This window comes from Scleropages formosus, chromosome 7 (assembly GCF_900964775.1).
Source record: "Scleropages formosus chromosome 7, fSclFor1.1, whole genome shotgun sequence".
Taxonomy (NCBI): Eukaryota; Metazoa; Chordata; class Actinopteri; order Osteoglossiformes; family Osteoglossidae; genus Scleropages; species Scleropages formosus.
The window spans coordinates 14303215-14328294 of NC_041812.1; the positions used below are offsets into that span (position 1 = coordinate 14303215).

Consider the following 25080-nt stretch of genomic DNA (forward strand, 5'->3'; position numbering starts at 1 on the left):
AGATAAAGTTGTGGCTTATTATAGGTGAGAAATGTGGTTGAATTTGTGTTTCTGTTTCAGAGTTTTGTTTTTTCTTCTACTGAGGTTGACAAGCCATTTCCTTCTTGTTTGCTTCTTTTAGGAAGTGAGTTTTGAGTTTTGCAACTATAGCGTTTGAGAATAAAATTAATAGGAAGTTCATCCATGAATAACCTGTGCCGGGTAACTCCTTTAACTGGGTACGATGTGTCACACAAGGTTTCTGCATTGCATACATGGATAGAAATCGATTAAGGTTTTCTTTTTAAAATTTGGTCCTATGCGTGTGTAGTTTACGGGTTTGTTTCCTGGCCCAAACTTTTTGGGGGAAATTTTAAATGTTACAAATCATAGCAACTGTGACCCAACCTTGACCAAACTGCCACTTTGGAAGAGTCCTTCTGTTTTACTGCCATTACATTTGGCTTGTCTCACTCTGGCTATACTGGTTCACTACTGCAAAATGTAGTTTTTCCTTGGCCCAGGTTTTCCAATAGGATTAACATTGTGCATATTCGGTCCTTTAATAAAAATCTTTGTCTCTAGTATATTGATTTTCATTGCCTTAATACAGTAAGGTCCATTTGTTTCAAATTGTGCTTTACCAGCATTGTAAAGGATCCATTATGAAGTACAGAGGTATGTTCTTAGGTATAGAAATTTAAGATCTGTGGAGTAGGTTAGCTGACGACTGCAAGAAATCATAGGAACTATGAAATGAGACAGTTTTCTTACCCAGGAATTTTACTTACTAGTGAAATAACATTAACATTACATGAGAAGGAACACATGGAACTGCAAAGGCAATTGTATCAGATGATCCATCCATCCATCCATCCATCCATCCATTTTCATCAACCGTGTATCCCGATCAGGGTACTTGCGGGGGTCTGGAGCCTAACCCAGAATCACTGGGTGCATATGCTCTGTGTTCCTCATACCCTTATACAATATTCCTTCATCATACTAGTGAAGTCAAGTTTATTTGTATAGCACACTTTTAAACACAATGGTCATTCAAAGCGTTGCACAGGAATAAAGTGCATAAAATAAAAATAGACATAAGTAGAAGCATAAATTAGGAATACATACAAAAATTAAAAGAATATAGTATAAAATACTAAGACATTTAAGAACAGATATTAAAAGTAGCAGTCACGTAACGAAGGTAAAAGAAATCGAAAAGAAATCAATTATGTAAAAGCAGTAGAAAACAAAACTGTTTTCAGTAAAGACTTAAAAGTAGTAACATTTGGGGCATTTTTAATACTCACTGGAAGGAGGTTCCAGCATCTGGCAGCATAATGACTAAATGTCATTTCACCCGGCTTTGTCTCAACTCTGGACACCACTAGCTGACCAGTCCCTACTGATCTAAGAGGTCTACCAGGCTTATATTCATCAGACACACAAGTGATATAGTTTGGAGCTAAACCATCCAACCAACACACACACACAGTCTAGAGCTGCTCGTCTTGAGCAGGGTCACAGCGAACCAGAGCCTAACCCAGCAACACAGGGCGCAGGGCCGGAGGGGTCACACCCACAACGGGACACCAGTCTGTCGCAAGGCACCCCAACCCCCCCCAAGCAGGACTTGAACCCCAGACCCACCAGAGAGCAGGACCCGATGAAACCCGCTGCACCACCACACCCCCCTTTGACTGAATACATGACAGTTAATGTTTTTCCAAAACAATTTACTTAAACAATGCAACTAGACTATTGTGTTGATTCAACATTTAGTTTGAATCAACAACTAACTTTATATCAAGTAATGCAAAGTAAATTTTATATATAATATCAATTCAAAATAGGTAAATAATAATATTGATCAATAATTCAAGATTTTAAAGCAGTGACTTCGAATTGTTTACACAGGGCTGTTGTATAATTTCTGGTGTTATTTAAAAAATGTCAGGGAAGTTGTTTTGCGACCATCAGTGAAATGCTGCACAGCGGTTGAAGGCAGCGTGTGTGTCATATGACCGCTTTTTGTGTCACACACCTGTGTCACCTGTCCCTGTCCCGACTTCATCCATTTGGTACTTGTTTTAGCGGGAGGAGGAGGAGGCGATTCTGGAGTCGCTCCCTGTATATAAATCACCTTGGCTTGTATTTTAAAATCTGACTTAATTATTAAGCAGGTGTTCCACAAAACCGTTGAAATACTACAGACGCCAACAGATCATCATGTGTTTCACTCCTCGCCATTTTAGCTGGATTTTGTTCATGTTTTTACTCACGCTCCAAAGAGTGGCACCCGGCGGTGAAGCAGGAGTGTGGCCGATGCCGCGCAAGATGAGCGAGGGTTCGGAGCGCTACGCGTTACATCCGCAGGGCTTCTCTTTCCGCTATGGACGAGACTCGAGCGCACAGCTCGGCTGCTCCGTCTTGGATGCTGCTTTCAGGAGATACTTCGCATTATGCTTCCCTGAGAACACAGTGGAGACAGGTAAACAATATATTTTATTATATATATAATAAATAATATTTATATATATAGTTGTTTCTATGTAGATTATGTTGAATCAATGCTATACAATACTGCTATATACATACATTTTTTACATAACCTATTATTATTTATTATTATTATCATTATTATTATTACTTTTGTTCTCTCGCTCCCTGGTTCTGCCACAACAGGTCGGCGGCTGAGATTTACAGGTTACATCATCATTCATGGGTTTTATTTGATTTATGCTAGATAGTAATGCGGTTTCTCAGTTAATGAGATGGTTTAACTTAAGAAAGTGTGAGATCATTCGTTTTTGCAAACTTTTTAAAAAATATAATTTAACTGAATTTATGTTAACATATTTATAGCTTGTCTGTAATACAGTAGAGAAAGTAAGAAATACTGTTCAGGCTGGGAGTTAAATTTCGTGATTAAGATTTAAAAATTGTTTTGTGTGTGTGTGTGTGTGTGTGTGTGTGTGTGTGAGTAAAATGATATCCAACCTTCTCTTGGCATGTGCCACACTTTCCTTAACTTAGGGTCTTTTACATTGGGCCATTATCACGTATTTTAATTAAAAGTTCTTAATGGGTTAATGATGTGACATATACATTATCTATATCTATATATCTGTATCTGTTTAGTTTGCCTTCAGCCCTACTGTAACCCAGGTATGTGGTTTCGTTTCCCTTTGTCGTTTTACTGCTTGTTATTGTTGTGTCTCATCACAAAACAGTTTGTGTTTTTACAAGGGGGTCGTTCTCTTTTTTCCTCTCTATTATGTTCAGCATATAAGCGTTTAAAAGCTTTTGTGTGATTAAAGAATAGCATTATAGTGCTATAGAGCGATGTTAACAATGGCAGTAGGAGGCTTTGTGATTCGTTGGGAAAACAAGATCAGCTCGAAAACATCAACAAGGTAAAGAGGCTGTTGCTCTGTCATTGCAAAGAGCAACATCAATCGTTCAATTGTGATTCCTCTGTCTAAATAGGAGTTTTTTTTTTTTCAAACTTTATTTAATACCATAAGAATTAAAATACTCCACAATTCAAAATCACAAAGACGCAAAAACACATCCAGACAATGCATCATTAAAACCTTTCTCATCATACACATGATAGGGATTATTCACTCATCTTAACATAAACTCATCTTTCCAAATACGAGTGAAAAAAAAGCATCAGAGTTTAAAAAAACAAGTATCAATGTCCACTTTTAAGAACAAGACTTGGGACTTTAAAACCCTTAACCTTAGAAAGTGTTTTAAGAAAAACAGTGAAAACAATAAAACACCGTGTTTAACCCATAAGAAAAGTACTCAAGCATTTATCTTAAACTTTTACACTCCCACATTTTCAGGTGGGAGAATTCCTGGTCCTGTCTGGATGACGACAACTGGAATAACAACCTTTACCATGGTGGTCCATGTGCAGGAGAAAGGGTGCGATGGATACCCCTCTGCAGCCTCCAATGAGAACTGTAGGTGACTGTGTCTTTTATTCAGCCTAGACCTTACTTTAACTTGGTACCTGCAAAGATTCGGTTTGCCGAAGCACCACCCAGGCACTGTGAGATGGCGATGCTGCTCACTGCACCACCAAGCTCCCATGTGAGGCTAGTCAATATTAAAAAAATAAACTTTAATCAATGGTTTATTACTGAACCTTTTAGGTAGGCCATAGCATTTGTATGCTTAAAATCCATTTGAGATGACAGTTAATGTGTTAACTAAACATGTCACACTCCCTGGGAGCACTAAATGAGTCAGTAGGATTCAACCCACATGTGTTCTGTCAACCTGTCAAACCCATCTTTAAAAGTAAGATGCATTACTATGGACCTTGTGGGATCTCAGTCAGTGCTCCCAATATTTTGTGCTTGTCTGCTTGAGTTTGCCCTATCCTGTACTCCTGTCTGTTTTTTCATGCCTTTGATTTACCTTTTCCCTGTGCATCTCATGATAGTATGATAATATTTATGTGTCCCAAGCATTTATGGACAAGTGTGAAATATGAGTAAGTCAGTCATGGTGTCAAAGCGATTAATTACTGAAATGCATTACAGATAGACTGAGTGTGTCTGCAGGCCATGGAGAGTTGACAGCAAACACAGTGTGGGGAGCGCTCAGAGGTGAGTCTCATTTTCGTGATTTGATCATCAGATTGTCCAGAAACCTGTTCCTCAGCTGAACTGGGGAAACTAAATTATCTGAATGGTACATGTGATTGGATGGATGGATGGATGGATGGATGGATGGATGGATGGTCTTTCATAGTATGCTGACACAGCACAGCATCTATACATGTACTAGTAAATCATTGGAATATTAACATTGTAAGTTAAATATGATGCTTTTCTCAAAAGCGACTTGTGGTGTTAAGCTACTTACAATTATTTACCCATTTCTACAGCTGGGTAATTTTGTTAGTTGACTGTGACCTGAGGCAGACCTGGGGCTCCTCATCTGTTCTGTATGCAACTTTTGGTGTAATGAGAATTGTGTCTACATCTATAACTTTGTCTGTTAAATGTGAAATGCATTTTTGCTTACTGAATTATAAAGTCACCTTGGAGAAAAGCATCTACTGTATCAATAAATGTAATGTTAGCAGTATGACAGCTCTATGGACATGGAGGCAGCAGTGCTGTTGTTTGGACAGGAACCAAGTAGCTCAATTTTGACAGCTCTATGGACATGGAGGCAGCAGTGCTGTTGTTTGGACAGGAACCAAGTAGCTCAATTTCTCATACTGGCTCAAGGAGACCAGGCTGGTAGAAAGTCCCTTCCTCTGGACACCTAGTGCACACCCTTGCACGTTCTGAGTCCCCCAGCTCCATATTTATGACCCATTATAAATAAGGAAGAACAATTAAGAGCGATGGGCAGAGCTAGAGTAGGGTGTTGACAAACTTAAGGCAGTGATTTGCTATCTATGGTGAATCAGATGAAGCTTTGGTGTGATATAAATTGGTATGGTAGCTCTATTTATGAAAAAATAAGGACTAAATACCTCTCAAGAAGGGGGGTGCGGTGGCGCAGTGGGTTGGACCGCAGTCCTGCTCTCCGGTGGGTCTGGGGTTCGAGTCCCGCTTGGGGTGCCTTGCGGCGGACTGGCGTCCCGTCCTGGGTGTGTCCCCTTCCCCCTCTGGCCTTACGCCCTGTGTTACCGGGTAGGCTCCGGTTCCCCGTGACCCCGTAAGGGACAAGCGGTTCTGAAAATGTGTGTGTGTGTGTGTGTGTACCTCTCAAGAAAATAAGGAGAAAAGTTTATTACTCAAAAGTTCGAGACCAACTGTGCTCTACTTCTGGTTAGATCAGTTTGTTTATGTATGATATGATTTTATGGTTAGTTACTCTTTGTTCATCCAATTTATATATACTTTAAATGCTGAACATGGCTTCCAAATCAAGCAAGAATGATAAGTTTCTAAGGAATGTAGGATATTTTGGGTGAGATAGAAAACCAGCATTTCTTTTCTGGGTGACAATGTCTAATGTTTATGATTCGGTATATTATACAAGTCATCCTAAAACCAGTTTGCAGTAATGACTGCAGCCCTTAGCCGAAAGAGGTTGGACACCTCGTATTAAAATCTTTTGGCAAGTTTAATGTAACATTCATTCAACCAGAAAATCTTTAATGACGATTTCAACATTGTGTCTTTTGTCATTGTTATGTTATGTGGAACATGTAAACCTAAATGTCTCTTTCTCCTCATTCTACAACGTTATTCAGGTCTGGAGTCATTCAGTCAGCTGATTTACCAAGATGATTCAAACACTGTAAGTCCTTTGCAATGAAACCTCTCTTTACTCTTTACATTCTATTACCCTAACAGAAAAAAGTATGAAAGTGGATTGATTCTGAACAGGGGTGCGGTGGCGCAGTGGGTTGAACCACAGTCCTGCTCTCCGGTGGGTCTGGGGTTCGAGTCCCGCTTGGGGTGCCTTGCGACGGACTGGCGTCCCGTCCTGGGTGTGTCCCCTCCCCCTCCGGCCTTACGCCCTGTGTTACCGGGTAGGCTCCGGTTCCCCGTGACCCGTATGGGACAAGCGGTTCTGAAAATGTGTGTGTGTGTGTGATTCTGAACATATAATCCTCGGTTTATGATGGAGTTCTGCTTAGATTACTTTAACAAATGTCACAGATCTCCTCATATTGCGTTATATAAACCATGAGGATACAGTATAAAAAGAATTAGCATGCAGAAAATGCTACATTGTATGTTTCTGATGTAATTTTCTGTTACATTATAGTTCTTCTTTCACTTATTTTTTAGTACTACATCAATAAGACAGAGATTGAAGATTTTCCTCGCTTTCAATACAGAGGGATTCTGCTGGACACCTCCAGACACTTTTTACCAGTCAGGACTATTTTGAAAACTCTGGTAATAATTAAAATACAGCGAAATTTAAAGGGTTAAATTCAGAGAAAAATGGAGTATTTTCATTTATTTTAATCCTTTTCTTTTAAGGATGTCATGGCCTACAACAAATTCAATGTGCTTCACTGGCATGTCGTGGATGACCCTTCTTTCCCATACCAGAGCCAAAGTTTCCCTGACCTTAGCAACAAGGCATGAAAAATCTTTTGTATCCATCATATCATTGGCAAGTCATCATACTGATGAGATAACTAGAGATATCCCATCTTATGATGCATTTTAATGTGTTTGTCCTGGGTCAGGGGGCATTCCATCCCCAGTCACATGTGTACACCCAGGCGGACATACGCAAGATGGTTTCTCATGCCAGGTTACGTGGGATCCGAATCATACCTGAGTTTGACTCACCGGGCCACACCCAGTCCTGGGGGAAAGGTATGCCATAGACCCGGCACTTATAGCTGTTGTTCTCAACTATGAGCCACAAAACAGACCTATGTATCATTTAATCAGATTAGACAACATAATGTTAAATCTCAAAAGTAAAGACACTATTTTTCGTTCAGAACACTAACAAAGAAAAGTAAGCAGATCACTTTTTAAGTGGCATGAATGAAACAATGTTTTTTGCAATAACAGTATGGCTACCAAGGTACAGTGTGATTTTTAGTGTATATGGACTAACAGGCACCACACACTCTGTTCTCAGGGCAGCCTGGCTTGCTAACTCCCTGCTACAAGGGTTTGCATCCATCTGGGACTTTCGGGCCAGTTAATCCCACCCTTAGCACAAACTACAACTTCATGGGTCGTCTGTTAAAGGAGGTCAGCACGCTTTTTCCTGATCCCTATATACACCTCGGAGGGGATGAGGTCGACTTCAGTTGTTGGTATGGTATAGCCACACACCAATAAATGTCACAGATTGATCATAAACCACTGCTTTTGTTCCCTTCATTCACCAGTGGATGAATGCTTCTAGTATGGACTGACAACTTAATCTCTCTATATAAGGGAAATGTACAGTATTTCAATATCTGTGCTTTGCTTAGGAAATCCAATCCTGATGTTAGAATGTTCATGAAGAAGATGGGATTTGGGACAGACTATGGAAAACTTGGTTCGCTATATTTCAAAAAGTAAGTGTATATATTAATCGAGAGCGGTGCATGTTGAAAAGGAAGCATTTCTGGCATCACTTAAAATCACAACACTATGAGAATGCGGCTCTTTGCTGTGGGAGGCTAAAGTGTTTAAATGATGGGTGGAAGGATATTGCTTTTGAGGTTCTCTCTGTGATGATATCTATTGGTGTTTGTTTTCCAGCATGATGAATATCATTGAAACACTGAATAAGACGTCTGTGGTCTGGCAGGATGTGTTTGACTACCATAGCAGTGTGAGCCCACAGTTCAATTCAAGAATCACAACCACACATCTTACAATCCATAATTATTTACCAGATGGTTTTTCAGTTTATTGTTGACTTTGTGAATATTTCTGTTGTTTCCCTGCCCTTTTTGTGCTATTCTTTTAATGGTTTGTGTTTCAGCCAAAGTCCTTGGATGTGGTGGAGGTATGGAAAGCAGGGTGTTACATGTGTGAAGTGCGCAGGGTGACTGCTGCAGGGGTGCGAGTTATACTGGCATCACCTTGGTACCTGGACCAGCCCGGACCTACACACGAGTGGTCTCGTTTCTACACTGTACGGCCCCTCGCATTCACAGGTTAGAATTGCATGCTCTGTTTGTATTGAAAGACTGCTTTTAAAAATCAGTCTCCCCTTAGCAAATGACTGCATAAATTATAATACAAGAGATTAAAACCAAAGGATCCCACAGGTCCCAAATTATACTGTATATTCTGTTTTACCCAGACCCGTTACTGCCCTTTCCAAACCTGACTTATTCCCAAAAATAATGAATTATTTTAACGTTTAGTAAAACTATGCTTCATTGGCTACTACACATAAAACTGGTTAACATATTAAGTTTTCAATTTTTAAAAAATTTTGTGTTCAAATGTTTAAGTAACAAATGATCAAAGAATGAACAAACACCCATCCGTTGTCAAAAACCGCTTGTCCTGAATGGGGTCGTGGCGAGCCAGAGCCTAACCCGGGAAGACAGGGCAAAAGGCTAAAGGGTGGGGAGACACCCAGGATAGGACACCAGGCCATCGCAAGGCACCCCAAGCAGTACTTGAACATTTTCCAGGTTATTTTTAATTTAATTTTCTTAACTGTTGTATTTTCTAAAAGTTTTTTCTGCTGCGGCACAGAACCTGCATTTTTCCATCCAGCTGTTAGCAGTAAGTGAAGTGCACTAGCTGGCAAAGTAGAAATAGAATATGAGTGTGGAACCACCACCACCAAACTTCCTTCCATAATGGAAATGCAGACCATTTTTTACTATAAAATTAGTATGAACAAGTTTTTAGATAATTGAACTGTGAAGAAAATGCAATTAAAAATAAAATGGGAAATGTCTATCTTAAATAGACTGGAAGTCTTTGCATAACTCACTGCGAGTCCAACCACTACATCACAGTCTAAGTTTAATTATATAACTTAATCACTTGATTATTCACAGGTCAGGGTCTATTTAAAAAAATCAAATGAAGATACCATTAACTTAAAATTTGCTGTGAGGCTTTACTTTTCTTATTTTAATCCCATAAATGGCTCATACAACACAGCTTCTCAGTGTGCTTATAGTCTGGGAACATAGAGTGCAAACCAGGATACAACATTGACCTACAGTTTTAGTTTTAGTTTTTTATTAGCATCGAGTGATGAATTGGTGGCTTAATCATAGCCAGTTTTGTTGTGTCCTCAGTGTTCAATGAGACGTGCACAGGTAGAACATGGCAGAAGACACCAAATAGGAGGTTGTGGAGTTGACATATAACTGTCATTATACAGTAGTCTTAACTGTAATTTTACCTGCTTCCCTAGTGTGAATAAAGTACAGCTGACCTAACAGAAATACTCTGAGAAAGAGGTATAATCATATTTTAAGAAGTCTGGCCTTTTTGTATTTTGCACATAATTTTAACCTGAAACAATCAGACCAAGACTAGTAAGAAAAGCTTGACCTGACCTGAAACTTGGACCTAACCCCACTTGAGTCTTAAGACAAAAATTTAATTTTCATTGTCAGATGGACCTTTGAAGGCCTATAGTTTAAAAAAAAAAACTATAATCAGTTTTCTAATTTGAATAGAAAGTGTAATGAGTTCTAATTTAATCAGTCTGAATAATATTAGTTAGAACAACTTAATGAGAGGGTGTTCCTTGCATTATAGAAAAAATGATGAAGATTACTGCTGTCTTATGAGGTGCCAGTCTCATGCCTTGTGTACACCACTAGATGGAAACACAATCTAAAGCAAAAGTAAAAAGCTCTTCCATTAAACCTTATTTTAAACTTTCTTTACACACAAGGGTTTATATTATAACATGGCAAAGGCATGTTGATTTTTTGGTATACAGGTATTCAATGCAATTTAGTGAGGCTTATGAATTTAAGTTTTTCCTTTGAATGTGTATGATGCTGTAGTATGTTCACAAGAGTGTTGGCAGAGTCCTCATTTATTTCTGTGCGGGATCAGGGACAGAGCACCAGAAGAGGTTGTTGATTGGAGGAGAGGTTTGCTTGTGGGGCGAATACGTGGACGGCACCAACCTCGCCCCACTCCTATGGTAAGGATGAGGCTCTCCCTCAGTCATATCTTATGTGTGACCTCAACAGTGAAATTGATTCTAGTTCAGCTATTTGTATTTCTAAAGTTGAGAAAACATAAGATTCAAATTCATTTACGCTGTACTGGAGTTGTGCTTGCAAAGATATGTGTACTCTGTGAATGTGTGTGGACACATAGGCCAAGGGCAAGTGCTGCAGCAGAAAGACTATGGAGTGATGAAGCCCAGACTTCTAGCGTGTCACAGGCGTACCCCCGTTTGGCTGCCTTCCGCTGCAAGCTCTTAAGGTATACTCTCTGCGTGAATAACAGTCAAAAGTACTCTGGAAATCGACAAAATTATTTTTAGTAGATGTCCTTCATATTTTATCACTAGTGTAGTTATGAGCAAAGCCCAAGCGATGGACTCAAATATTATTATAGAAAGAGATAGTGTTGAAAGACTTTAATGGTTTTGGTGAAACTGTATTCTGTTGACACTTAATATTTAAGGATACCTGGAATTTTATTTTCTTTTTCTATTAAGGCGTGGGGTCCAAGCTCAACCTCTCTTTGTGGGCCACTGTAAGCATGAATATGAGGACTTGTGATGGTAAGCTGCTGGGAGGCAGGCCACAAGTTAACTGGTGCAAAATGTTCATCGTGAATTGCTATTAAATATACAAGGTATCCTACTATTCAAATATTGGAGACACTAGTCTAGTCATTAAGTCTTGATTGTTTCCTTTTTACTTGAACATCTACCATGTAGTGGTACACTTGTACACCTTACATCATGTCAGGAATGAGTAGCGGGGTCTTGGAATGGGTAGAGCTGGTAAAGTACATGTGTAAAGGAGTTTACCTCTGACACTTGGGTTCAAAAGCACATGAATTCAGTTTATCTAATAATGATAATGGGACAGTTGAACAGTGGTTGTCTTGTATTCTGAAGGTTCCCAGTTTAAGACCACCTCCTGCTGCAGAGACTCTTGAGCAAGATATTTAACCTGACTCGCTCCTGTACGAATACCCTGATATGTATACAGCTATCATCGTAAGTCATCTTGGGCATCAACTAAACATAGGCTATGCTGATTCTCTTTTTCCATGAAGTCTCGAAAATCAGCATATGAACTACTATACTTACAGTACAGTGCGGTCAGGAGACATGCACTGTGGACCATATTTTAAAACAATTTTCATTATTTAAAGGGTCCATCCTAAAATGGTTTTGGAACTGAATTCGTACGCTACGCTCATACTCCGAGATATGCCCGTCAGAGCTACGACAATAAACCTTACGGGGAGTTTCATTTAATACCCCTACTTCAGCCTTTATTTCTTTGCATTTACAAGGACTGAATTTAGATGCTGTGCTCTTCCTCCTTTACATTCATTCATTTCACAGACACTTTGAGTCACCAGCACTACCACCACCATACTGGCCAGATCAGGGACCAGCAGCACAATATGATCTTTGCAGTTATTGCTTGGCGGTTTCCCAACCTCCATTACTCCGTTTTCCTAGTTTCACATGTTATAGTGTTAGTTGTCAAGGCCCCCTGGACCAGAAGTCCGTTCCTAACTCAGAATTGTTTCCAAGTCAGCCACTATGTCACAATCAATAAAATTAGATTTTTTTTGTCACACAATACTGGAGAGACCACTGGGAGCTTCTCGGTGGGTCACAGAGGTCCGTCACAACCAGCTGGTGTGAGCAACGGACTTGCTGGTTTGCACATTTGGCCTCTGTTACTGTAGTACACATACACACACACACGTCAAAGGTCCTTGTGCAGCTGTGTGCTCATGTAGTTGCCGATTGCTTTTTGAGGGCTCTGTAGATACTTCAAAACAAGCAGTTTAAGCAGGATTTGATTATTCGAAATTAAAATTCTTGGAAATGCTGAAATAGAATTATTAAACTAAATGTCGAATTTGCTTGATGTTTTGCATATGAAATACTTCTACATGTAAAAGCAGAAATAAATTAGACATTCGAGAGTGATTTGTTCATTTTTCTTTCATGGCTGGACCTTCAGTTAGTTTTCTGTTAAACAAGTACTAAGGAAAGACCAATAATTAATAATAAAATGTCTTGTTTCGAAAGCAGCTTGTGTCTTGAGCTTTTTCAGCTTAAAGATGGGAAGCTTCAGTGGTTTAGTGTGCAGTGCTGCAAAGCTAAGGCTGCAGGCCCAAGCTGCCTGAGGGCCTCTAGGTAATGTTGTTTGTACAGATGGCCTTCTAGGTGTTTGAGGACACAGCTGTTTGGAATGAAAACACTCCCTTCCCAAGGTCTCACTGCTGCTCACTCTGTCTCACCTTGTTGAACTCCTTCAGCACACACAAAAACACTGGTAGTGCCCACGTGTTAGCTGTCCCAGTATTTTAATAAAATCTAAAATATCAGTTACTATTCCGAATAAGTTCTATTAGATAGAAGCAGGGTTGTTTTTAAAGTGAAATCCTTCATTGCCAGTACTAGCAGCTAACCCAAAGGCAAATACTAACATAAAAAATATACGGCAGTAAATGTGGATTTTAAATTGGTCTTTCAGAGATAGTCTGAATTAAAGGCATAATGGCAATCATACCAATTTAGTATGATTTTGACTTGACAAACACAATACTGGATATAATGCATATATACAAACACAAGATTTTAATTTCTGATCATCACATAATCAGGATTTTCATTATGTTATTGTAGCCATTCTGAGAGTTATGAGGATATCTTCCCCTTTTATTGCCTGATAACACCGCAAGAGTTTTCTTATATGTGCTGATGAGAACTGTCCAGTGGGCAATTCAAATCCCGCATTTCGCAAAAGCTAGAGTCATTTTAGAACTGTGACATGTAAGTATGAAAAAAACCGAGTAGACTGAAGGACTCTCAGCTGCCCTTGTCGGGGTCTTGAAGTTGAGGCGGAGTAGCGGTGTATATATAAAGAGCAGACAGAGACAGCCGGACACAAAAAAGCCATGACAGCAAGGTGGAAAACGTTATCCAGTGGTGCGGTCTTCCGTCACATGGCCACAACCCCCGAAGGACAGCGCCACAGCGGCTACAGCAACAGCGTGCCTGTTGTTTCTCAGAACATGTGCCCAGACACTATTCGGTCCTTCAACGAGATCCCTGGGCACTGGAAAAATGGAGTGGCCAACCTCTACACGTTCTGGAGGTTAAATGGATTCAGGAATCTTCACCGTATCATGCTGCACAACTTCAACACCTACGGACCTATTTACCGGTAAGAAACATTCTCATCTGAATTCAGTAACACTGTTTGGTAGTGCTATGTGCTTCTTGGTAACTAAGGTTTGCCCTGACATTTTCAAATGCCTTTGCTTATGTTAAAACATCACCTTACACACTGGTATTTGTAAATGGATGGTCAATATGCAGTTTTTCTAAGGAAAGTACACTGTGTTTCCATCTGCATATAAGCACGTAGGACTTTCCTCCATATTATTTTCCTTATTCCTTAAAAAAATCATTTTTATTCAGTACAGTTCTTTCATGCTTGTGAAACATATTGGTGTACATACAGATTTATTTGTGAAATGTGTGTCTTCCATGTGCAGGGAGAAAATTGGTTACTATGAAAGTGTAAATATCATCAACCCAGAGGATGCAGCCATTCTGTTCAGAGCAGAGGGTCACTATCCCAGGAGACTGAGAGTGGAGCCCTGGAATGCATATAGAGACTACAGGAACCATAAATATGGAGTCCTTCTGAAGTAATTTAATCTTTGTTTCATAGTGTTTTTGGATCTCAGTTTGTGTTTATTATTTGTATTTGGTCTTTCTCCTACATCATCTACATATCCAAAAAAAACAAATAATTTAACCTATAAATATATAAAAACTATCTAATTGTATTAAAATATTTTACATATAAACATAGATTTTTTTAAAAAACAAATGGAACGCCTTGACATAAGTCTGTTCTCCACAGGGATGGTGAGGACTGGAAAGCCAACCGAGTAATCTTGAATAAAGAGGTGATCTCTCCAAAGGTGCTGGAGAACTTTGTGCCCCTGTTGGATGAGGTTGGCCAAGACTTTGTGGCACGAGTTCATAAAAAGATTCTGAGAAGTGGACAGAACAAATGGACCACTGACCTCTCCTACGAGCTGTTCAAATATGCTCTGGAATGTAAGCTCCGTGACAGTGGTGGTTGCGATTCACAGATTGCACCACAGAATCTTTCACGCTAGATTTTTTAAATAATCTGATGTTCCTCTATGTTTCTGCTTTGCTGTCTTCTGTGGATCGCTCAAGATTTGATCAATGCATGCACCCTTAATGTCACCAGTAACCTTTTCTCTCTCTGTCCTGTTCTTTATATGTAGCTGTGAGCTCAGTACTCTATGGAGAGCGGCTGGGTTTGCTGCTGGACTACATTGATCCCAGAGCCCAACATTTTATTAACTGCATCTCCCTCATGTTTAAAACCACCACACCCATGCTGTACATTCCTCCCAGTTTGCTGCGCCTGCTGGGGTCTAGAGTATGGAAACAGCATGTAGAGGCTTGGGATGGCATCTTCAGCCAGGGTAAGATAATGTAGAGCAATGGAGCTCATAAAGAAATAATACCATCAGCCAACCTTTGTGCTGATGGACAGTTTAACCGGTAGAAAAGAAACGGCTATAAAGTGCTCTCAATTTGTTATCTGTTTTGGGACTGCAGCAGACCATTGTATCCAGAACATCTATCGACGGATGCGCCAGGAGGCCGGCATGGATAGGAATTATCCTGGGGTGCTGGCCAGCCTGCTATTACTAGACAAGTTGTCTATCGAGGACATCAAGGCCAGCGTAACTGAGCTGATGGCCGGGGGTGTGGATACAGTAAGAGTTAAACTCAAAAACATATTTTCCTCCACCATGCAAAACATCCATGAGGATACAAGAACAAACTATGCGAGAAAGAAGTCAAAAAGACGAAAACGTGAAAACATGGTTATTGGCTCTTTAAGGTTCTCTAATACAGCTTTAATAAACTGAGCTTTTTGCGTCCCCTGTTTCAGACTTCCATTACACTGCTGTGGACCTTGTACGAGTTAGCCCGCCACCCTGACCTGCAGGAGGAGTTAAGAGCTGAGATTATAGCAGCCAGGGCCTCCGCACAGGGAGATATGCTCCAGATGCTGAAGAGAGTGCCCTTGGTCAGAGGGGCTGTGAAGGAAACGCTGAGGTAAAATAGTGCAATATTGCTAAAAGAAAACCCAATGGGCTATGGCTGTTCTCTTGGTAAAATTCAAATACAGGAAAATCTGCATTGCATAAAATGGCTGTCCAATATACACTAAGTGAAGAAGCATACACTCACATATTCTGTTTGTTAATGTTGGGGTGTGCTTGAAAGAAGAACATAACTTAACAGTCACTTAACACATAACTTATAACTGCAATGACAGTCACATATTGGTGATGCTGAACTAGTGTGTCAGACAACATTCGATCATGTCCCTCAACATGTTCAGATACAGAAAAGCAAAGGAAAGCAAAATCTTTCAGCATGACTGTATTATACAGAATATAATCACTTATAACAGCTGAATGAAAGAAAATGAGAACATTGTACTAATATGGAGCACCACTCTATTTTCTCTGCTACCTTTAGACTGTATCCAGTTGGTGTCAGTTTACAAAGGTACATAACAGAGGACATAGTTATCCAGAACTACCACATTCCAGCAGGGGTAAGTATCTACCTTGCATTTTCTCTTTGGAGAGAGGGGAGTGGTTAAATTTCTTTTACGACCATTGTTTGAATGAGTTTGAGTCCTACCTGTTCCATTGACCCCACCTAAATGTCCACAGACTCTCGTCCAGCTCGGGCTGTATGCCATGGGCCGAGATCACCGCATCTTCCCCTGGCCAGAGCAGTACATGCCCTCCCGCTGGCTGGGCTCTGAGGGCCATTACTTTAGGAGCCTGAGTTTTGGCTTTGGGCCACGCCAGTGCCTGGGTCGGAGGATTGCAGAGGCTGAGATGCAGATCTTTCTCATCCATGTAAGTTCTGGCTTTGTTGTACACTCAAACATGTTCTTCTTCAGCTGGCTCACTTGCATTGTAGGACTGCCCTCACTTGAAACACACAGAGGATTTGTACAATATCAGCAGGATTCCTCATGCTGCCCTTTTTAGTGTTGATTTTTGAGGGAAAAAAAGAAGACATTACAGTAAAGTCATGTCCAAAGAGATTATTGGATACGTTTTCTGAACTGTCACAGTAATTCTAGTTTGTCCTGTATTTATAGATGCTTGAGAACTTCCGAATTGAGAAGCAGAGGCAGGTGGAGGTGAGGAGCACCTTTGACCTCATTCTGATGCCGGAGAAGCCCATTTTGTTGACCTTAAGGCCCCTACACAAGACAGCATAATACAGCACAAATAGAAGGCAAGTTAAGGAGATGTGAATCTCAGATCTCTATTCTAATCAGATCAAAATTAAGAATTAAAGATTCTTGTCCTTTCCAGCATGGTTTTTTTTTTCTTTTTTCTTCAAGTATTTGTTTTCACAGGTCATATGTAGAAATGAGATGTACAGCCTCAGAAGAACTGAATATTGAATAATAATATACAGTTTTTCATAATCAATTTAAACTTATCATTATTGAAAAAAGAGAGACACGAATACCACAGTTACAAATTATTTGTTTATCAATACCGTTATACAGCATTATCTAAAAGATAGTACTGGTATGTGTGAAGGATTGCTCAAGGACAAAGTAGGTTATTCAGGCAAGGTCACTGCAGCTGTACGTATCTACTGCCAGATAGCAAAGGGTCTGACGTGGTCTTTTACAAGGAAACAAAACTCATTAGAGCTTCTTACGGTTGAGAACTACAGAGTGGAAATACATAATTATTCATCTATGTAATTAATTTAGGGGGTGCGGTGGTGCAGCGGGCTTGACCGGGTCCTGCTCTCCGGTGGGTCGGGGGTTTGAGTCCCGCTTGGGGTGCCTTGCGACGGATTGGCGTCCCATCCTCAGTGTGTCCCCTTGCGCCATATGTTCCCAGGTTACGCTCCGGCTTGCTGTACCCCGCTTGGGACAAGCGGTTTCAGACAGTGTGTGTGTGCGTATAGAATGTTATAAGGCAAATAAGATCAAGAGTGATTAATGTCCTCATTCAGACTGGAGTTGGTTTTTCAGAATTTCCTTTTGTATTTCTTAATGTGTTTTAAAATGCAAAATCAGACGAAATGAAAAAAATTGAATCCTATAGGGGAATCATGTTTGTGGAAGCAAAGCCTTGGGCATATTCGTTGAGTTTAGTCAAAAAATTCTCCCGCTCTCTTCTCCAATGCTTAGAACCATGCTCCAGCTGAAACAGAAGATGTACATCGTACTAAGCACTCAGCCAGTATGTTTTCAGGAGTCTGGCAGTAACCCTAAAGTAGTTTCATGATTCAAGGGATGTCTACTTGTTCCTCCAGGATTCTGATTTATACCTGTGCCTTTTTTCACATTGTATCTGAAGGGTTCATTTGACTGAGACAAGTCATTGTGTGAACTGTATGGTGGTCACAGTTTTCACTGATCCACCAGCAATCTGCCATTGCTGCTACTCATCTACCGCTGCCTAGTTTCATTCATTGCAAACCACGTTAAAGTCTGTTTGTCCTTTACCTGTTCTGGCTGCTGGACGGTCACCTTTTGTCTCTGCATCTTCTTCAGTTCTGCACTCAGTTGAGAGTTTTCTGCTGCCAGTATCATGCTCATATTCCACGTTTGGTGGTAATCTTCACCTGCAGGCTGAGATTTTCAGACCTCATATACTCATATCTTTACATCATGAGTACGCTGGATGACTGAGTTACAATTTTGCAGTTTAAGTATTTATTTTTAATAGCATTTTCACAGTTTTATTTCTTTGCATTAGCACAAGAGAAGTCAAGTTTCTCTTTGCATTAATCCTTTTTTATGTGGAACAATTTGTTGTAGGATTCTTCACTACCTTTCTTCCAAGTAGCATAATGGATATGTTGGCAGTCAGCCTCAATATCATTGTTGTTTTCAATATCCAGACACAATGATATTTTTCAAATCAATGTTATTTTCATCCTGTTTGATTAATTATTGATTATCCTTCGGTCTAGAAAAGCACAGCTTTTCTCATCTCTGAGTTAAAGTTTTCCGGATATCAACATTTCACATCTACTGAAATTCTGAGAGACAACATAGACACTATAATGTGGAAGAAGTGAAGTATCTGCTTTTTTAATACAAATAAAGCATTTTGGTATAAACACTAGTACTTCTATGCATTTTATTGTATTTATTGAATTGTATAATACAGTTTATTCTTGTGCAGTATTTTAGTCTAAAGCATCTGATTATAAAATACTAAATGCAGAAAAATCTTAGTACTCAGCCGCTTTGTACTCAGGGTATTAACATAAATCTCATACCAGTGATCAGAAAACTGTATGAGACCTTAGCTGTTAATGTGCTGTTGTCTTTATTACCCTTAAGGTGCTACAGTATTAAGATTTATTTTGTTAGTTCTAAAACATTTTTCCCCTCAACTAACAAACTGTTTTATTATTTTTGTATAATTGTATGCAAGTAGACTGTACGGCAGAAGTTACTTTGTATTTTTTATTTCTGGTATCTTGTTCTATATATTTTATTCTTGTAATAATGAACTTCCACAGATGTTTAAAAATGATCCTACCTGTTGGATTCTGTACCTACTTTGCCTTCTCCTTTGATATTTCTGTTTCATGGTCAAATCTTGTCCCATACTCCTCCTTAGTCCAGTACCCTGTCCCACAGAAGTACCTAATAATTATTGTCACCTGCTTTATGTAACACTGAAGGTACATAGTAATTCCGAGTGCACGGTGATATTCATCTGCTGTGTAGTAGCGTACAATGATACATTTCCTCTGGGAACGTCCATGGGCATATATCTTTTCTGGCAGTGTAGAATGAGTGATAGCTATAGGATAGACAGGCAGAATAAAATATATTTAGAGTGTAAAATGAGCTTATTTCTTGTCCATGTATTTTACAAGGGCATGATATATCTCTATTCTAATGTGAGGCATCTTTATGTTGTAATATAGGAATATATATCATAACATATGTAGCCTGAGAGTGTACAGAACCTTCCCTTGCTGGCATATTTTTGCTTCTGGATCCCCCATTCCGGATAGTTGGGACTGGTCCTGCTGCTGCTGCTTTTGAGCCATGTACAACTGCAGCATCTTCTTCTCAATATCATTCTTCTGGGGAGCAAGAACATGGACATCTTGAGCAACACCATACATCCTTCATAAAAACAATTATCAAGCATTCTGATGGATCTGTAGATCTGAAAAGAGTAACTGATGTTGCATCATATCCAAGCATCAAAATCTGCCTGACCCTGATGAGCTCGTTCTGAAGCTGCTGGATCTTGTCATTCTGGACCGTCACTCTCGTGCTCTCACGGGCCAACATAAACTTCAGCGAGGCTGTCACATAACAGCATAATATCATAAGCAACATTGTGAGCAGCAGTTTTCACATGCATATACAAATAATGTGCAATGTGTATACTTCTTATGTCATGCTGAATGTGAAAATGCTTTACATTCCTGGTTTAGTTTGTATGTTTGCTATGTTAGCTCAGTCTAAATCACTTGGTGTATTCAAGGAAGAAATATCTATAGAATGTGTTACGTGCTGTACATTAGGAGGTTCCATTTCTAAAATGACTTGCTCAGTTTGATGCAACCATGAGTGCTCTGACAACTTTTAATTTCATGGGTAAAAAAAGAACCTAAAGATATCTTCCCTTTTCTTTTAAACACTGAGAAAATGTCATTTAAAAATGAATTTATGAATTTTCCATTTCATAAGGTAAACCAAGTACATGGAAAGCACAAAAATAGGGAAAGAATACTGGAAATATAGATGTTGACTGCTCAACAAAGGCAAAAATTAATTGTTTAGTGAATCATCAAAAATAAACATGTGGAACAAACAATTGTTGGGACTGGTAGGTTTTTCACATTTATGACATTAGAATTATTAAGAGCAGCTCAGAGGGATATAGAAGGTTTACCAATGTGGTCAGCAATCTCAGTGTTGGTCATTACGTCAATGTCCATGTCATCCAGCAGTGGCCGGCTCAGGTCGCTGCGCAGGTACAAGTTACTGCATCGCTGGCTGTTATCAGACTCCAGACTGTCAACCTGCCTCCTTGTTATGCTGTCCTCTGCCATCTTGCTCAGAGCCTTGCAGTAATTCAGAAAAAACTTTTTATTTAGATATTATATTATTAGTGGGGGGTGCGGTGGTGCAGTGGGTTGGACTGGGTCCTGCTCTTCAGTGGGTCTGGGGTTCGAGTCCTGCTTGGGGTGCCTTGTGATGGACTGGCGTCCCGTCCTGGGTGTGTCTCCTCCCCCTCTGGCCTTACGCCCTGTGTTGCCGGGTAGGCTCCGGTTCCCCGCGACCCCGTATGGGACGAGCGGTTCTGAAAATGTGTGTGTGTGTGTGTGTGTGTATTGTATTATTATTATAGATATTATCTCCCCACCACTTTCAAATAACACTTATATTTCAGATTTTCAAATTAGGGCTGCTGTTAAAAAAATCTAAATTGCAGCCTTTCAATGCAATACCAGATAATTCTGTCAAAAAATGATAATACTGTCAGAAAAAAGTTAACTTGAAGAATTAAATGTATGTGCTTCAGCATTAGACAGTAATGCTGTAAATCTGGACTGCACACAATCACTATCTTTTCTTAATCACAGTTCAGATTGTAGCCATATGGAGTCCTCAGCCACCCTATCTTTCATTGCTACAAAACAACTACATTCTTATACACTGAATTAAGTATGCCAATTTAATCAGTTAATGAAGGGTCCATATTAGTTTCCTGCTTTATTAATGTGATGTAGACAGTCTCCTTTTATCCTTTCATTAACAGGGTGAAATTTACTCAAATGGGTTTGATTGAATTAAGTTATTAATTATGGCCACATCGCAGCGGGTTTGGCTGAGTCCCGCTCTCTGGCGGGTCTGGGGTTCGAATCCCGCTTGGGGTGCCTTGTGAGGGACTGGCATCCCATCCTGGGTGTACCCCCTCCCCCTCCAGCCTTACACCTTGTGTTGCTGGGTTTGGCTCCAGTTCGCAGCAACCGCGCTTTCAGCCAGCGTGTGTGATTATTGCCACATTGTTATCACACTCTGATAAAACTCCTGATATTAATAAAACCTGGTCTGAAACACAGTATCTTTGGTCTGAAAATGACTGAGAAACTGGGGGGACTTGTGTGCGATATAACTGATGGGGCTGAGCTGTAGCCCACATAACCTTGCACAGAGGGGGGTGGTAGAATTGAAATCACCTTACTTTAGTGTAGTGAAATTCTCAAAATATGTAATAAAAAGGAGGTAAATAATAAAATAGGTGAAATATTAAAATAGTCATTAAATCACTTTACAGTCATGACTACAGTTACATCATTGTGACATCAAAATCACTTTTTTGCTAATGTTATAACCAAGCATGTGATACCTTGGTGCAACTCTCCATATAGATTTAGATTATCTGTTTTATGTGTTGCGTATTACCTTTTTAAAAATTTCCGATCTATGCTGTAATCTGATAGTATTCTGACACGTAGACTGTGCATTACAGTGACTTTAAAATATTGGTACTATCCTTTTGTTTACATGGTAATCAGGTGATAGTTTTAGTTCTTAGGTATAAATTAATTACCTTTATATTGTGGCAACTGATGGGTAGTTGCAGCGTTACTGCTGCCTATACTGTGTTGCATGTTATTTCATGCTCCAAATATATGTCACATTGAAGCTTTCTGTGGTAACAGTACCATGCTTTATCACTGCCATTGCAGGCTCAGACATTTCCATTGCAAAAGTAATCTGGTGCATCATCCTCTGTTAGCTCGTCCATTCTGCTTTAACCTGTTTATGGGCCTTTGGAACTGCCAGCCTGCTGAAAGAAGGGTGACTTCATCTGACCCATGCATTGGGTTACTTAATTATTTTTTATGCTTTCTTCTCTAACTGTTGGTGAAATGCACTTTTGTTCACTATGTTGTGTGTTGCGTTGGGAAAAAAAAGAACCTGCTAAATGAAAAAATGTAAACGTCTGTAAAGTTTTTTTTTTTGCCCTTAGACATAATACTGCACATGACGTTAGAATACTGAAAAACTAAATAGATAAAATAGAACACTGACCAAGCAAACAGTCTTTTTGGCAAACTCAGCTTTCATTAACAATCAAAAATGTTACATCTCTACATGTGTTTTGCCACTGAGGATGCAATGAACAGGAAATTGAAATTAAAAAACTTAATTTTTTATTAACATTTTAATAAAGGAATTTAATTACAGTAAAAAGTAATGACAAACTGGAAATATCTCCCAATGTGTGATGTTTGTATAATAAGTTCCACTCAAGTGATTTACCCATTTATATTACTGGGTAATACTGATATTATACCATATAAAAAAAATCATTTGCAAATAAAACCACAAAATCATCTTATTGAACATTTCATTAAAAATCAAATGGAGAAAAACCCACAAAATCTCTCATGTAGAGGAGACTTACATGCAATAATGTGAATGCTCAAGAACTGAAAAATGAGAATGATGCTTGCATGATCGCACTGATGTCACTCACAATGCATTGAATTTCCCTTTGTTATGACGGAGCACAAGTACAGTTTTAAAATTACTTTCTTGCTTGGAACACCTTTCTCATAATTCCTGGTAGACAGCTTGTAAATCCAATTTAAGTAATTAAAAATGAACACATTCTCATAAACAGTGTGCTTGTAAACTTTAGAAAGCTATACCATGAGTTAGGCTGTGACTGCCTGAGCACATGACAGGTACCATAAACTCACAGTTGTTGGGTGCCCAGTAATATCTTCACTGTGGGCTTCATTTCTTGCTCCCGGCTTTTGGGGGCTAAGGGAAAGACACAAGATGAGTGACCACCGTGATTTTCTTCTACTGTGTTGCATTTAGACTAAATGCCTTTATACAGGTCAATTTACATGTTATACTTCAACTTCACTTAATTGCCTTCCTCCTAAGATTCAAATATCCAGTTATTAGATTCTGAACAGTATATATATTCAATTCACTCATTGTTGAACACTTTCAAGAGAATTAGAAAAAAAAGGTCCTCCTCTTTATCTGCACTAAAAAGTTTTAGCTCAGATAAAGTTCATAAAGGGGTTGGTCTAAATTCTGTCAAGTCATTCAGAAGCAGAATACGTGAATAGTTTTCCTGGGAAATTTCAGGAATATATGCAGAGAGGAAAGGTTTTAAAGACACAGAAATCTAGGTGGCTATGGCTTGTACCTTGTGTCTTAAATAAACCTATTGCTGCTAAAGCTCAAATTATCAGAAATTACAAGAAAAATATTGACAAGAAGAAATACAATTGTTTGTGTATTTTAGTTTATGATTGTTTATTATTGTGACTTAGTTGAAGATCAGACATAATGAGTAATTAATGCAGAAATCCAGGTAGACCTCCATCTGGTTGGATGGCGGAGACAACGTGAAAGAAATGCAAATATTTAATGGTTTTGTGAATTTCTATACCAGGTTCCTCAGCAGGGTCAGTTCCATAGTAGCTCCACTGTACAAACCCAAGGATTCACTCAGAAACTTGTGCTGGACACCTGAGGTGATCAATACACTTCAGAATCTAGTAATGTATGTGTAAAGAAATACTTTACTGATTCATATCACACTTAAGGTGAGGAGCCAGGGAGGGAAATTCAAATTTTCTTACATTGTCAAGTTAATATTAATCTTTAAGCCATAAAATGAAGAAGGCAAACTGGAAAAATCTATTTATAAAAGCCAAATCACATAATTCATGTGATGTTTACATTTACATTTATTCATTTAGCAGACACTTTTGTCCAAAGCGACGTACATCTCAGCAAAAGTACAATTTATGCATGTTCAGATGACTATCAGTTTCAACAAAGATCAAAGACATCAGCAGTACTGATAGAAAGAGATCTAGGTTGACATAAGTTTGTACCATGTCTCTTGGAGAACTCCAGGCAAGGCATTGTGTGAACACATGCTGGAAGCGCTCCACTGGAGCTGTGGAAAAACACATTTCCAATTCATTAAATCTTGCACGATTTATGAATGTTGACTTAGTTCTTTCTTCTACTTAGGTGGCTGAACAACAACAGAATCACGCAAGATAATACTTTATTATACCTTTCCAGGAATCTTGTAATTATTTAAAAAATGTTGAGATTTGAACCTAAAACTTCTGAACCTAAAGGCAACAGTGCTTACTACTACATTACCTACTGTCCCACCCACTAATATCTAAGACCTAAGAAGGTGTGGGGCCATCCTTTGCCTTCAGAAAAGCTTCAGTTTTTGACAGATGAAGGAGGTGGAAATCTACTTTTCACTTTGTGGTCCAGAACTTCCCATAAAGGTTCAATGATGTCTCCATTTGGTAAATGGGGAGGCCATGGAAGGTGTTTGA

General features: G+C 39.3%; 2 protein-coding genes across 2 annotated transcripts; both read left to right on the forward strand.

The window, feature by feature from the left end:
• The first annotated feature begins 2018 nt into the window (after positions 1 to 2018).
• On the forward strand, positions 2019 to 11909 carry hexa (hexosaminidase A (alpha polypeptide)). The gene is made up of 15 exons (XM_018739315.1): positions 2019 to 2485; positions 3151 to 3168; positions 3888 to 3959; positions 4545 to 4610; positions 6218 to 6264; positions 6762 to 6872; positions 6960 to 7061; positions 7172 to 7304; positions 7579 to 7759; positions 7922 to 8008; positions 8196 to 8268; positions 8422 to 8596; positions 10482 to 10572; positions 10752 to 10859; positions 11098 to 11909. Exons 1-15 carry the CDS (start codon positions 2212 to 2214, stop codon positions 11159 to 11161), a joined length of 1602 nt encoding a protein of 533 aa, XP_018594831.1. The 5' UTR covers positions 2019 to 2211; the 3' UTR covers positions 11162 to 11909.
• Positions 11910 to 13398: 1489 nt separating this feature from the next.
• Positions 13399 to 19121, forward strand: LOC108926637 (cholesterol side-chain cleavage enzyme, mitochondrial). The gene is made up of 9 exons (XM_018739466.2): positions 13399 to 13804; positions 14139 to 14294; positions 14513 to 14712; positions 14910 to 15113; positions 15250 to 15410; positions 15590 to 15756; positions 16186 to 16264; positions 16386 to 16577; positions 16826 to 19121. Exons 1-9 carry the CDS (start codon positions 13536 to 13538, stop codon positions 16946 to 16948), a joined length of 1551 nt encoding a protein of 516 aa, XP_018594982.1. The 5' UTR covers positions 13399 to 13535; the 3' UTR covers positions 16949 to 19121.
• Positions 19122 to 25080: the final 5959 nt, after the last annotated feature.

Coding starts and splice junctions, on each gene's coding strand:
- hexa (XM_018739315.1), top strand. CDS start 2,212: ATGTGTTTCACTCCTCGCCATTTTAGCTGGATTTTGTTCATGTTTTTA. Junction 6,265..6,761: donor ACCAAGATGATTCAAACACT/GTAAGTCCTTTG, acceptor CTTATTTTTTAG/TACTACATCAATAAGACAGA. Junction 6,873..6,959: donor GGACTATTTTGAAAACTCTG/GTAATAATTAAA, acceptor TTTTCTTTTAAG/GATGTCATGGCCTACAACAA.
- LOC108926637 (XM_018739466.2), top strand. CDS start 13,536: ATGACAGCAAGGTGGAAAACGTTATCCAGTGGTGCGGTCTTCCGTCAC. Junction 13,805..14,138: donor ACCTACGGACCTATTTACCG/GTAAGAAACATT, acceptor TTCCATGTGCAG/GGAGAAAATTGGTTACTATG. Junction 14,713..14,909: donor GTTCAAATATGCTCTGGAAT/GTAAGCTCCGTG, acceptor CTTTATATGTAG/CTGTGAGCTCAGTACTCTAT.